Source organism: Neopelma chrysocephalum, unplaced genomic scaffold (assembly GCF_003984885.1).
Source record: "Neopelma chrysocephalum unplaced genomic scaffold, ASM398488v2 Primary Assembly neopelma1_67, whole genome shotgun sequence".
Lineage (NCBI taxonomy): Eukaryota > Metazoa > Chordata > Aves > Passeriformes > Pipridae > Neopelma > Neopelma chrysocephalum.
In genome coordinates, this window is record NW_020897726.1 from 9,555,811 (window position 1) to 9,570,079 (window position 14,269).

At 36.7% G+C, this 14,269-nt stretch overlaps 1 protein-coding gene across 1 annotated transcript; it reads right to left on the reverse strand.

Moving 5' to 3' along the window:
• Nucleotides 1–10,879: 10,879 nt before the first annotated feature.
• TWISTNB (TWIST neighbor) lies at nt 10,880–14,266 on the reverse strand (the record flags this gene model as incomplete). The annotated part of the gene is made up of 4 exons (XM_027684628.1): nt 10,880–11,321; nt 12,684–12,892; nt 14,001–14,142; nt 14,229–14,266. Coding segments are annotated over 4 exons (783 nt in total), but the record flags the coding sequence as incomplete, so codon positions are not given.
• Between the last annotated feature and the right edge of the window lie 3 nt (nt 14,267–14,269).

Sequence of the window (14,269 nt, forward strand, 5' to 3'; positions counted from 1 at the left end):
CAGGAATTTAGTTGTCACCCCACAATACATACATTTGGGGCTTGCCTTTTTTTTTCTTTAAGTAATTAATGCACTATTTATCTTAGCAGTTTCAGCTAAAAATGAGGCCATCAATACAGGGAAAAAAGGCACTTCAGATAGCATTTCTTTAATATCGCATTCCGCCTAAACAACAGCAATACTGATAAGTGTAAATTCAAAACACAATTCAGATTCATGATTTTTCCAGACCAAACAATGTTAATGTGCTTGGAAGAAGTTCAGCTATAGAGCTGCATTTTGAACGCGTGTCCCTTCATAACTTCCCAACTGTTGGACACTTGCTCATCATTTCTTTCTCAAATGATGTTTCCAGATCAACAAACTTATCCTTCCCTGCAATCAGTCATTTCCTTAGTCTTGCCTTTTAGAATGCAACCCTTTTACTGTCTGTTTTATGACACTAGTAACACTCTGTGCTCCAGCTCTGTATTAATCTTCTGAGAATGTTATTTATTTTACAGTATTGGCACAGCAAGAGACTTTCCTCTGCTTTTGACAAGGGCCCCTGGAGACAGCTGACACACCACTAGCACAGTGCCAAATAATACTGCAGGACATTCAGCCTAAATTAGCATAAAATACGAAGATAACACCATTTCTTTTTCTTCTGATACTGATCAGATTGATACATTACGTTATGGAGAGCAGACTGAGATCATAGTTTTACTCTCCTGTAACCTCCTAACCATACCGTCTTAACTGTCTTAGGTTCAGGCCATCATCAGAAGTCCCGCTATTCCCCATCTTGGCTTTGCTGCATACTGCTATGAATCATACTACATAAATTGCACAGACACACAGAACTACGAATTTACTTGATCTGTCACTTAAACAATATTTTAGTTCTGATCTCACAAGTTAGTTCTGATCTCACAAGCAGTCTGTTAATTTTATATTGAACTAGTGAGAATAGTACTCTCCTTATAATTTGTGTTCAAAGTTTTTCCAATTACAAAATCTGCCAACTCAAGGGGAAAAAGTGGTTTAGATTAAGTTTTGTAGCTGAAAAAAGAAACACTGCCAATTTGCCAGCACTAAGGACTTTTTACAGAAAGACATTTTGAAGTTTTTTTTTTCAAAATATATTGTGGGTGTTTCAAGACTAAGAGTAGATGAAACAGCTCAGTGGAGAAAGGCACTTCTTAGTAAGTCTAACAGAGGGGAAGTCTTTAAGCATGGGTGGCATCTATCAAAGAGAAACTTCTGTTTTCTAGAGTTTTACTAAGCAGAACTGCACAAAAACTAGTCCCACGTAGGCTGTTTTTCTTGATAGGGTCCTACACTAATTTTAATATCCCATCCACTAGAAAGCAGTGTGAACATCTTCCACAGTTTAGTGCACAGTTCCATTATATCCCATTAGCTGTCTTTCATAGTAGTTTTATTCAATGTTGCATCTAAGATTATTAATTAGTCTTTTAACATTTGAATTTTAAGAGATTCCCCTTAACTCCACTCTCTAGTTAAACTTAAAAAATCATGCAATTCCTAAAATAAATCAACGAATACCTTAACGACCAAGTCTGAAGCAATCTGAGCTAGATCCACATCCACTTTAGAGCACACACATAACATAAGCACAGTTTCATACTCTATCCTGTTCTATGACCAATGTTTACAGACACAATGGCAAAGTCTTATTGATGTTTTTGAGTCCCCACGCACACAAGCCTGAAACCTCGCTCAAAGAAAAATCCCCACAACCATTCCATAAGCAGGGCTCAGTTTTCTTTCAAAATGTAATCCATTACTAGAGGTAAAGAATTTGTTATTCACCTTTTCTGAAAAATTCTAATGGTTACACTGCTCAGATGTAAAACACATAGATTTATATTTGGGTGGGAACATCACTCAACACACTAAGGAGGATTAAGACACCTTTTAATCTTCCCAGTGAAGCTCTACACACAAGCACTTAAGACTACCTTATTAAGAACAAGGCAAAGTGTAATTGAGCACATTACTGTATTTCAGTGCAGTCAACCGGGATATGGTCTCAACCACCAAGAAAATGTCTGTATTTTACTTTGTGACTGATACAGTGCAGAGGGTTAAAAGAGTAATCTGATGTCAGCCTTTTTACATTAATATATTTCAAATATGTCTACTAGTGGTACTGTCATAGCACAGCAGCCTACACAGGTTTGTGGTATGCAGAGAAATTCCCCCACCTCTTTTTTGCTCTTTAAAATCTTAATTCCAGGTCTTACATCAGCCATTCAGATTTGACATGACTGATACTGAGCTTTTGATGATTAACAGTGGGCTTATGTGAAAACTAAAATGCCTTGATGAACTCAAGAATAACATGGACTTTTCAGCCTCTTTTTCCCTTGTTCCCAAGGAGAAAAAACTAGTCTACAGGAAACCCAGAAAAAAACAGAGGTGTGAATAAACACAAAATAATTCTCTGTTGTAAAAGACCAAAAATAACCCCCAAGTGCAGGAAAGACAAAACAAAGTTGTTTCCTCAGCACCAGAACTAAGGATGCCTCCCTTCCCTTTCCCTCATGCCTAAGAAGGTGCAAAGTTCTGCCTGAAGCTTTTCCCACTGCCATGGAGTCCACAGAGGGATTTGGGTCACTATTTCTTCAAAGAGAGGAACTAATACAATTTCTCTCCTCTGTCCAGCAATTAATTCCCATGAAACTTATAGGAATTCAGTCTTTCATTTAAGTAGACAGAGGTCTGCAAACTAAACTGCCATTAACTAAAAATGTACTAAAGAAGGACTAACAAATGCACCCACACACCACAGCATCTGCATGTGCTTGTATTCACAGCATGGCCATGTAAGTCTCTTTTCCTAGACAAACAAATTAGGAAAGATATGAAATATGAACAGTGAAAAACTGGATGAATACATGTATTAACTGCACTTCAAAATATATGAAAACTAGAAGATAAACCAAACCAACATGGTCACAGCAGCTAGGGTAGATACAAAGTTTTTGATGCTGCTATACAGAGCACATACAAATTCTATTTGTTTCTTCTGGTCTTATTTCAGTTAGCTGAAATACTTCCTCTCATCAATACAGGTCCTCAGAAGTTTTGAATTTTTTAGATGACAGATGTGGGGAAAAGGCCTGAAAGAAAAAGCAATACTCCACCATGTGGCATTGCATGAGAACAGGCAGAACTCTTTCACAAGCCAGACTTTTCCAAGTCTTATACTGTTTTGATATAGAAAGTGTAAAGTCACTGTGGAGGAGAGCAGTTTTCTTGATATCACATTCTGACACATTTGAAAAAAAAACCCAAACCCACCACCAACAAAAAAAACAACTAAAAAATTCAGTCAATTTCACCAATATGAATTTGGGACGAAACAAAGCCTTCACTACCCAACTATGCAATTCAGATGTGTAGAACGGAATACTTCTCTATTTCAAAAGACTACTTGCACATTTTAAATATTTTATATCATACTCCAAAAAACTTGAGAAGCATTTTGAATGGACTGAAAATACCTAATGGGGAGATGAGAGAAATGCCTTTAAAGAGAAGATTTCAAGTTTCCTTTAATTCTCAAGAAAGATTTTGACATTGCAAAAACCTCCTTGAACTGAAATTTCAACTTTTGTACTCTTTATGAAGATATAACCAGCTTTTTCTCTTTTTTTAATGCTTCTCTCCTCGTCAGTTTTCCATATATTCATTCGATTTTTTTAAACCATTTTCCAAAGTGTGCTCCAGTAAGGAAACAAACCAAGTCTACACATAAATGATTACATTAATAATTAAAAAAAAAAACAAAGAGCAAAATCGGAGGTATCTGAACCACATGTAGTCAAGTTTTCCTAACCACTAGAAATATTATTTACAGAAAATTTTTGCTCAGAGGCAAGAAAAAAATCACCAAATTAAAAATACTACAGAAAATTAAAGTATATTTTTTTCTTTTGTCACATTTCTCATTATAGAATTAGAAGCATTCAAAAGAAAAATGCTGAGGGAAAGAACCCTTCAGCAAGTTTTCACGTATCTTTATGATATGAAGAAACACTGCTTGTATCTATGGTCCCTTGCTGCTAATGCTGAGGTGCCTTGCTGCACTCACAACCTGAAAATGTTTGAGTGCAGCCTACCTCAAGCTCAGCATGAACTCTCATAGAAGACACTGCAAAGGTATTTAGCCTATTCTTTTTCCACTTTACATCCACAGCTACTATTTGACTAAAAATTGGCAATTTTTATCAGACGAAATGAATATTTGTTCTTTCTTCATGAAGCAGATCACTCTCTTATTGCTGTTATGTTATGGTATTTGAATTCAGTACAGTTTGCCAACATCTTTCAACTATCGTTTCTTTCAAGTGCAGTTCCAAAATCCGAATGCCTGTCTCACAAATACAGTAATTACTCTTCTGTTCCTAAGATTTGTTCATAAAATGAGAAAACAGCCTTTGGGAAATTTATTTTGCCTGAGAAAAGACATTTGCTACACTTAATTATTAAAGATAAAAAGTTATTTGCAACAGCTTGTCCTCACATTCATCATCATAACATTGTACAACCGCAGTTTTATAGGATAAATATAAATCAGGAGTGAATATGATGATGCTGGGCTCTATTTTGGGATCATTTATGACAATGGTTTTGTAAACCAGGCATTGAACTGAGATAGAAATAACCACAATACAGATGACTAGAGAACTAATCTGTGACCATCTGCATATTTTGGTAAGTACTTTAGAAATGCTACATGGGTAAAAATATGAATGTGCAAATTCACTTAAATCTGTAACACATGCACACTTTTCTCTACTTCAGAAACCTTACAACTGTCCATAATATCACTCACTTGGCCCAAGAAAACTAAGAGTTCAAGTTTAACTAATATCTAGTTGAAATTAAAAGATGAATTTTCAAATTATACATATGAAAGAGGAATTATCCTCTCAGAAAAAATTAGGAAAACATGGGATTTAGTAATAACAGACATAAAACAGGTCACATGCTAAATTTAATGTCAAGAAAATCATATCAAAAGTAGATATCAGTGCATCCCATATATCATCAGTGCAGATTGTCCCATGTACTTGTTTTCAGCCACAATATTTGGAATTTCTTTGAAAGGCAGAGGTCCTGAATTGCTTCTCTGGATAGAATGTAGATACACTAGAGGCAAAGGCATGCCCCCCCTTGACAAATCCACAAGCTAATGTCGACAGGCTCCATGAAGAAACTACAAATATCTACACCATCTGTGCACTTCTTGTTTTGTTGTTAGGTTTTTATGGTTGTGGCTTTTTTGTCATCAGGGGGACAAACAGCTGTCCTCCTAGGTGTGCTTCTAGGAGAGTGCTTCAAAAAAACTGGTCATCTTTGAGTCCACAGAGAGCTCACCAAATCTCTTGGGGAAAAAAATGAAACTTCAAGCATAAATGTAATACACTAGCATTATTGTGAAAGAGGTTCAGATGTCACTGGTTTGTTATCTGAAACAAAAAAGGATACAAAAATTTAATAGTGATCAATTTTTATTGATATTCATATTTACTGATGCAGGATAGATTTGGTTTTTTTCTTTCAGTCCAGTTTTAAGTGTTGGTTTGACTCATCCATACGGAATTTTTAATTTATCCATACGCTAACATTTTTATTATAAGAACATAAAAGCAAAGAAAATAAAATAAAGGCTGTGACTTATCACAGTCTGCTGTAGCCCAATCCAACTCTCCTTGAAAACAAGATGATTCTGGATTCAGCCAGCTTCATGAATAACTACTTTTGACAACATGCTTTCAATGAAATCTGGGACTGTAGTAGCACAGCCTGCATTCCACGAACTGTTGCACTCCAAGTCTCCAGCAGAAGTTGTGTGTGCTGTGTACGTATGTGTTGCAATGAGGTCATGCCCACTCATTCTGGCTTTGCAGACAGAACTGCATTATTATTTCTGAATGCAACCTTAATTGCAACTCAGGTCAAAGCATTTGACAAAGATCTGCTTCTTTCAGAGTCCAGACTTCTAAGCAACTTAACTGTTGCTTGGAAGCTCACAGACCTCATGTACTGACAGACTGGCTCTTACCAGAACTTCTTAAACAAATGGTTCTCCTCAATCAATTTGTGCAGCACAATGAAATCCTGGTCTCGAATGGGGCATCATATTCTAGGCGTAGTAAGAATATTCTTGGAGAAGTTCCCACACACAAAGGCACCAGTGAAAGAAAATACAAAGGAAAGAGGAACACAGGGAATAAGGAGCAAGGAAGCTTTGAAGTGCGTTAGTCCTATCTCGGTAACTGTATTCTTACTAAGTATCATATAGATTCAGAGAGCAAAGGTCACAGCTCAACTTTCTATTCGTATGAAATACACTGATATAATCCATAAAAGAGGAAGATATTGATCGTGAGTCTTGTACCAACATTCTTGCCTCTGTTCACAAGGTTTCTTTGCTATGTACTAAGAACTGTTGCAGTTCACTCACCTTCTGTACAGAAAGTTCATTTTAGCTGTTTCTGTAGATAGAGTTCTCAAATAAGTTCTCTGTCAACAGAAAGGTTCTAGCAGCAATGATACACTATAGACATATCAGTTTGGGAAATGGGAGGAGATCATCTATGTATTCAATGTTATAGAGCAGGAGTCCTTAAAGTGGGAAAACTAAAGCTTATTCCTTCTTTGCCTAGAACGGTTGGCTTCAGGGAACTTGAAGTCATTGCCAGGCTGCAACTTAGTTATGTGTAAAAGCATGATGAAGGACAAAAAAATCACAAGTTGTATCTATAAAAAACTTATTTACTGATAATGTTGGAGAAGTGCAAAGCTTTATTTTCAGAACCTTATTTTTGTTCACACGAATCTGGAAGACAAAGTATCTTCTCCTTATAAACAAAGCCTACTGGATACTGAAGTCCCTCAAGCTTTATTGAATAGTCGGGGTTTCTGAAAGCTAAATAGCAGAACAGAATCAACACTATGGTAAGAAAAATATATGCCCTACTAGAATGAAACTATTTCTGTCCTTTCATAGCCAATCATAATAATTCTGAGAGCATCAGGTCACTTAACCTCTTCATAGGTATACAGAAGAAAATGCAACCCTAAGGGTTTGAGTATGCAACTACCCCCAGGTTTTTACAGCAAAGATCTGTACTGTCTGAGGGCTATCAAAGGTTGGGATGCTTCCAAAGGCAAACCGTTTAGTCAGAGGCAGACCTGATCAAGGCTCATGCTTTCCAAAAGGCAGCTAGCTTACTTAGGCCCTTTAAAAAATCCTTTCCCTAGAGCTCATCCACTGGGCTGTTTGGGCGGTGTATTTTGAGCAGCAGCAAAGTGCCAAGTCAAAAGCAAAGAATTTGTTTCTAAGAGAAGAAAGGAAAAGACAAAGAGCAAAAGTTAACACTGCAGATCACTGCAAGCTTCAGAGAGTACAAAACAATTGTTTTAATGAGAGCTAAAAATACTTCCTTGTAAGTATTTTGCCAAAGTCTTCTGCCAAAGACATGCAATACACTGAGAAACATGTTTGCAGAATCAAAATATTTATACTACAAAGTAGCAGTTCCTACTTTAGAAACTTATAGCTGATTAAGTTTGAACTACATTTTTCATAATACAGACAAAATACTATCAACCACAGCCAAATGTAAACATTGGCTTTGTTGCAAACTTCATGTTCAAACAGGAGAAAAAAACCAACCCAGACCACAGTTACCTTGGTGTAACTATCAATCTATTTATATGACAAAATACAATTTTCCTTTCTAACCTACTCTTTGCTATGTGACACAACTTGTACTAGAATGCACCCTGAAAAAAACTAACAGAAGGGCTGCGCAAACAAATATGAAGTCATCTGGCCTCATGGGAAGCTTTACAAATGTCTGTTCTCTACACTCAAAAATCGTGTCTCAACTCAAAATTCAATACAACTCTTCATTTGTAGTCCAGGGGAACACAGACAGTTAAACGTTTATAGAGATCAAACTTCAGAGAAACTTTTAATGGAAAGTGTCAAGTTCAGCTTCTTTGTTAATTTCAAGCATCGGAAAATCTTGCTTTTTTTAAGGGGAATAACAAAGAGAATTGATTTAAGTCATGATCAGAATGACAATTAACTTCTGAAAATACAAGTTTTCTTGCCATATTTAGAGAATGCCGAAACAGTATCTACAGCAACATCAACAGTGCAGCTGTGAGGCTGCCAATATTGCCTCCAACTGTGTAAAGAACTTTTTTCTTCTTTTTTCAAGTCTTTTTTTCACTTTTCTCCTTCCAAAGACATAAAACCTAGCAAGAATTTAATGTAACGTTATGGTATTTGTAACATTGGAGCAACAACTTGTTCAGCAAACATTAATTGCCAGCTCCTGCATTTAGTTTTAATTGTTCTCTCCTGTTGTAACCCAGGAAAGAAAACCAATAAATGATACAAGTGGGTGTCAGCCACACTTGTGTGCCGAAACCAAACAGCCTTCCTCCAGTTAAGGCCCAAAACTTGAGATTACTGTAGGCTTTCAGAAAAGACTAATCATCAACAAAACAGTTTGCATTGTTTCTTACAGTAAGAAACTCCCAGTAAGGGAATGGTAAAGCAGCAGAAGTGGAAGAAGAGCATTCAAAGTTCTGAAAGCATTTATACTACCTATGTTACCTGATTCATTAGTTGCAACTTCAGTTCTTCCCCCCTGAATGTCTCCTTTCTTTCCTTCCTGATGAAAAGCTGGAACAGACTAAGACAAACTTTTGGTGCTACAAACTGGTTCTACGAACTGGTGAGGCTCGACTCACCAACAGTGGTTCTGCTGGAGATGTGTTTCCCTCCCCTGAAAGTGAAAGTGAGATACGATGATTATTAAGGAGTAAGACATAAAGTCGCATGACTCAGTCTCTGGTTCATCTGCAATAGCAACTGCCTCCATCATTCTCTTCACACGAGCATCAGCAAAAAATATCTGCAGTTGCCATCCTCCTCTCTGGTATGTCCTCCATACCCACCCATCCCACTTCTTCCCTCAAGCCATTACATGAATATATGAATATCTGTAAAGGGGGAGCTAGCAAATAATTTTTTACTGTAATTTATGTCCAAACATTCAGCTTGTCCTCTGTATCTAAATTTTAAGTACATTAAGTACAGTGTGGGACTTCTGCGTTATTCTCTGCATCACTTAACACACCAGAATACTGCCCTGTGCTGTAACAAATACATTACAAACATCATCTGACTTCTCAGATTTTGCCACAGTATAGGAAGAATAGATAGATGAGCCAGTGTCCCTAAAATTGCATGTAGATCAAGTGTCAGCGTCATCATATGTAGACACAACAGGGACAATTCACGTTCATTTCAGGACGGTCCAGAAACTAGCTTCAAGATCAAGTACTCTGAAGAGCAAGCAAAAGAGGATATAGTGAAGTTTCTGCTGCCATTAGCTAGCTTACCTTCCTACAAGTCTTCAAATTGAAAAGAACTGTGTCATAACTTTAAAATGCCTACTATGTATTGCCAGGCCATCAAGTCTGTAAGATGGTAAACTTGATTTGTCTTGGTAAATTTGGAACTTTAAAGATGCATATAAGACATTAATATAGTACAAAGTGAGCCCTAAAACAAGCAGTCACACTTGAAATTCAGATCATGTTTGATGTGGATATGTTATTAGAAGCTGTATACACATCTATAAAGTGAGCTAATAGCATCAGTATTAATTACTACAGGAGAATGTTTTGTCACTTAGAAACAGACAGATGAACTTGCTGCTCCCACATTCATGTTGTTTATTTACTATTTACAAGGCTTCCAAAGATCCAGTTATGTTCTTCTTGTAATAGGTAAATCAATACCAAAATAATCATTGCCTTCTACCTCAGTTAAAGACTTAGTCTAGACCATGTCACACTATAGTTCTCCCCAGAACTCCTCACAATAGAAAAGAGCTGCAACCAAAAGTAGTGATACTCAAAAAAATATTATACATCTACACCAGGAAAATTAGTTCTTCATAAAGGCACATTTATTAATGTTTGACTGTCATTTTCTCATTGTCAGAACTTGCCACTAACAATAGTTCCAACAGTATGGAAAAATCTGACAGTAGGTGCCTCTTACTCTAGAGAGCAGTATTTGAAAGTTAAAACTAGAACAAGTTGGGAGTTGTGTTGCAGTTTAGCTTTTTTTTTTTTTAAAGGAACTGTAGAACCGTAAAGTCAGCAAGTGAGATGCTCAAAATGAGCTTTATCAAAGCCTGTCCCATTCCTATCTGCTTTATCAACCTGTACCTCAGCAGTATTCTGACTTGCAAGTGGTACTTCATCACACTGGATCACATTAATCTCCAGTCTTCCCTGTTCGCTATGAATCAACCAATCATATTGTTTTTCCTAGAGTACCATGAAAGGTGTTCTGAAAGATCCAACACACTAAAATTTGTGTAACCTTTAAGTCAAACTACAGTTTCACTCACAGGCATTCATGGTCCCTTACTACAATTAAAAAAAACCACCTCAATCCCTGGGAATACACACATATTTCCCAGAACCCCAGAGGTAATCCTAATCTACTTGCATAAAATCAAGACACCCAGTGGCAAAGATGGAATCAGAGTAGCAAACATCACAACTATCTACTGACTAATGCGTGGAACTGGAAAGCAGACACAGAGGTGATGCATGTGTTCCTGTAATTACATTCCATTTTTCTTTTGTGCCTTGTTTTTCATTAAATAAAAAAGGCAGATATTGCTTCTATTCCATTTCTTCTATTAATTCTTTAAAAGCTGTTGTTGGACATACGCACACAAACATCATCCAACCTCGAAGAGCAGATTGTTTAGTAAAGAAATACACATATGCATTTTGAAAACAGGGTTTTATTGGAACTTACAAAAAATGTCTGAAATCTAATTCAGGAAAGGCACTTCAGGCTTTAGTCCCTTTTCTTTTTAGCTTTGGGTTTTTCTGACAGCTGAGATAATTCACTTTCTTCAATTTCACAATGCTTTCTTTTCTTTTTCTTTGACTTTTTATGGTCACTTTGGTAACCACTGGAGTCACTGGTAGGCAATACATGTTCCTGTTCTTCTTGCTTGTCCTTTTTCTTCTTCTTTTTCTTCTTGCCTGTTTCATCACATAACCCATTCACAGCATCAACACTTTGCCCTTCTTTGTTTTCCCTCCCAAGGTTATTTGTCTCATTTAAAGGCTCTTCTGTTACATTATCTTCCCCAGAGTCATTCAAGCCATTTTCCTGGTGATCAAGCTTTTGAATTTCATTTCCATTCGCACTGTCAGTGATGGTCTCACATCGTTTGGGCCGCATGCTGTAAAAGAAATACACAAACTGATTTAGAGACATGTTAGTGCACCTCACACAGTAGAATCTCAAAATTCGCTAAAACACAGTATTTACACCAAGTAGATAAAAGAGAAAAATTTGCTAAAAAACACAACAAATGGAGAGCATGACACTCTAGTGACAGAAAACTATAAAGCCAGTTTAATACTTTCACGGTAATTTTTATTACCTTACTAACCTCCTTCTTACCTCATTATGAATATTCTTTCAAATCTTAGCCTAAATTTCTTCTCTAAAACACTGTACAAACCATTTAATACTTCCTTTTTCATCCCCTAATTCATAATTACACATCATGTAGTAAAGCTTTTTTGTTTAAGTCTTTCACAAATACACACAGCAAATGGTCTATTCAATCATACATGAGACACACTTCTGATTTTACCAAGCAATTGATAACTGCTCTAAACAATTAAAACAAAGGTGATGCCAGAAAACTAAAAAAAAAACTAAACAAGAGAAAAACCCAAACAAAATCAAAAAAACCAGCAGGTATCATGCAACTCAAGAGCACTGGAGAAAATGTCTAGGAAGACAAATATGGAAAGAATGCAGTTTAAAACCATGGAAGAGGAGATGTCCCAAAAGGCACTAAGGACAAAATAATAAAATTTCATTGTAAATTCACTGAAACAATCCAGAGCATCCTTCCAAATTAAAAAAAGAAAAACCACACAAAAAATATTATGGATTTCTGACTAGCAGTCATATTGTACATTTAATTAAAAACATAACCATGTTGGCAGAAAAACACTGCTTAGTAACTGACTGTTCTAAAAAAAAATCTGAATGAACTCTTTTAAAGACAAGATTTTTTGCAAGCTGCCCTAAAAATTTAGAGAGGCCTAAGGAGGAAGGTGATGCATTTTCTTATATCATCTATGTTTCAACAAGTCATCCACATCTAACTATTTGTGATTATGCAATATACACACACATTTTTGTGTAAATGTCAGTGTAAACACTGTGTTCAGGAACTATGCTGTTTTCACTTGAAAAGCCTATGCACATTCATTAACACAGCTACTCCAGATATCTCAGGGTGTTATTTTGAGCATTTAATATCTACGCAATCAACAATTTCACAGGTCAACACACTTGGATTTTTAAAGCTCAAAAAAACCCTAGTTTTAATTTTTCCACAAAAAAATTCCATGCAAGTCCTTAACAGTGGAAAGTTTAGTTTAAAATACCTAACACAGGTTACATGCAGACATGGGTTTGTGCAATAATAAGAAAGCTTAAAGATTAAGATGTAATTAAAATAATTCAGTTTATAACAGACCTATTAAAACAGTTAAAAATATTCTCTATCAGGGCACAATACCTTCTTTTAGTGAGTCCTCCTCGAATGAAGAACACCCCAGCTGTATCGGAATCCAAGTGCAACACTTGAAATTTCAGTTCATCCCCTATTTTTAACCCCAGCTCTTGCCACTGTACAATTGACATTTGTTCAGGCTTAGGGATAGATGCATTAAAGCATCCATGTATCAGGCAGCCAATATGACTAGGGGCCACTTTATTAATTATACCCTAAAATAGAAAAAGAATGTCATGTGAAGATATAGCAGAGATCAGCCCTTTAAATGCACATAATATATATTTGGGTTCCTATATGGACATTTTTCAACAAGAGTTTATGCACAAGTTATGAAGTCAGTTTATCAAGCAAATAAGCTAACTCTTTTTCACTAAAATCAAAGCTATTCCTGTATACTCTTCGTACAATTCCTCTGAAAATAGAACTCAATTGCAAGAGAAAGAAACTCAAAACATGGGATTTAGCCACAATGAGTACCTGAATAGAGCAGGTAACTCTTTCCTCACACTACAGGGATCAACTTTGATTTGAAGCCATTTTAAGTCTGATTTAGTTTCCTGAAAAGGTCTTCAGGCTGGCACAGCACTACTTAGCAGCTGAAGATACAGAAGACGCACAGGAAGCTTTTAAGTACTCCATTTAGTGGGCTTCTGACACATCTGCATGTGCAACGATATTCACCTTCGTTTTGCCTAAGAATGAATGACATACACCGAAAATGTTTTCATTCTCTTCATTCTTAAACACATTTAGAAAGACACAAGCTATGCTGCAAAACGTATGGCATAAATACGAATGTAAGCCAACTCTCAACTCACTTTTGCCAAAAGCACTGTTGCAAGGGTATTAACAAGCTAAAAGCTGTTCTGTAAGCCATACATCTCCTTTTATTGAAGGCAAGCTTCAACTTAATGTATTGCTCTTGTAAATGAAGGAACTAAACTCACAAGAATATTCTAAACGTTCTTGTCAATATAACAGATACACCTGTTTGAGAATTATGGGCTCTTCAAAGAAGCATGGATATGATATACACGATTATGACACAGTATTTAATATGTAATCCTTATGCTACAATGTTTTAGGTAATATATAATTATACATAAATTTAAAAAATTTAGGGACAGACAGTACAGATAGATGAAATAAAAACTACTGCTACCAACTGGTAACAAATTGCTATTAACTAGTCATATATGAATAAAATATATCTCCATCTAAGCTCCACACCACTTGATGCTGGAGATAAATCAAGCTTTGACTGCTTAACTAAAAAAAAAAAATAAAACCGCTCCGTGAGACGCCAAGGCATTTACATACCACCAGCTTTTTCCCTTTCTTGGGGCTGAAGATGACAAAGTCCGCCTCGATGTTGAGGTGGATGAATCCCTGGTCGTCGTAAATGTCGCCGAGCTCACCCACCACTTTGATGTTGTCGTAAGCCACGGGCACACCCTGAAGGCTGGAAGGGGAAGGAGGGGCGGGCCCCGTTAGCTGTTAGTGCGGAGACAGCCCCCCCCCGCGCCGAGCCCGCCACCCCGCCCGCACCTCTCCGAGTATCGCAGCAGCTCCGCGTCCAGCTGGGCGCG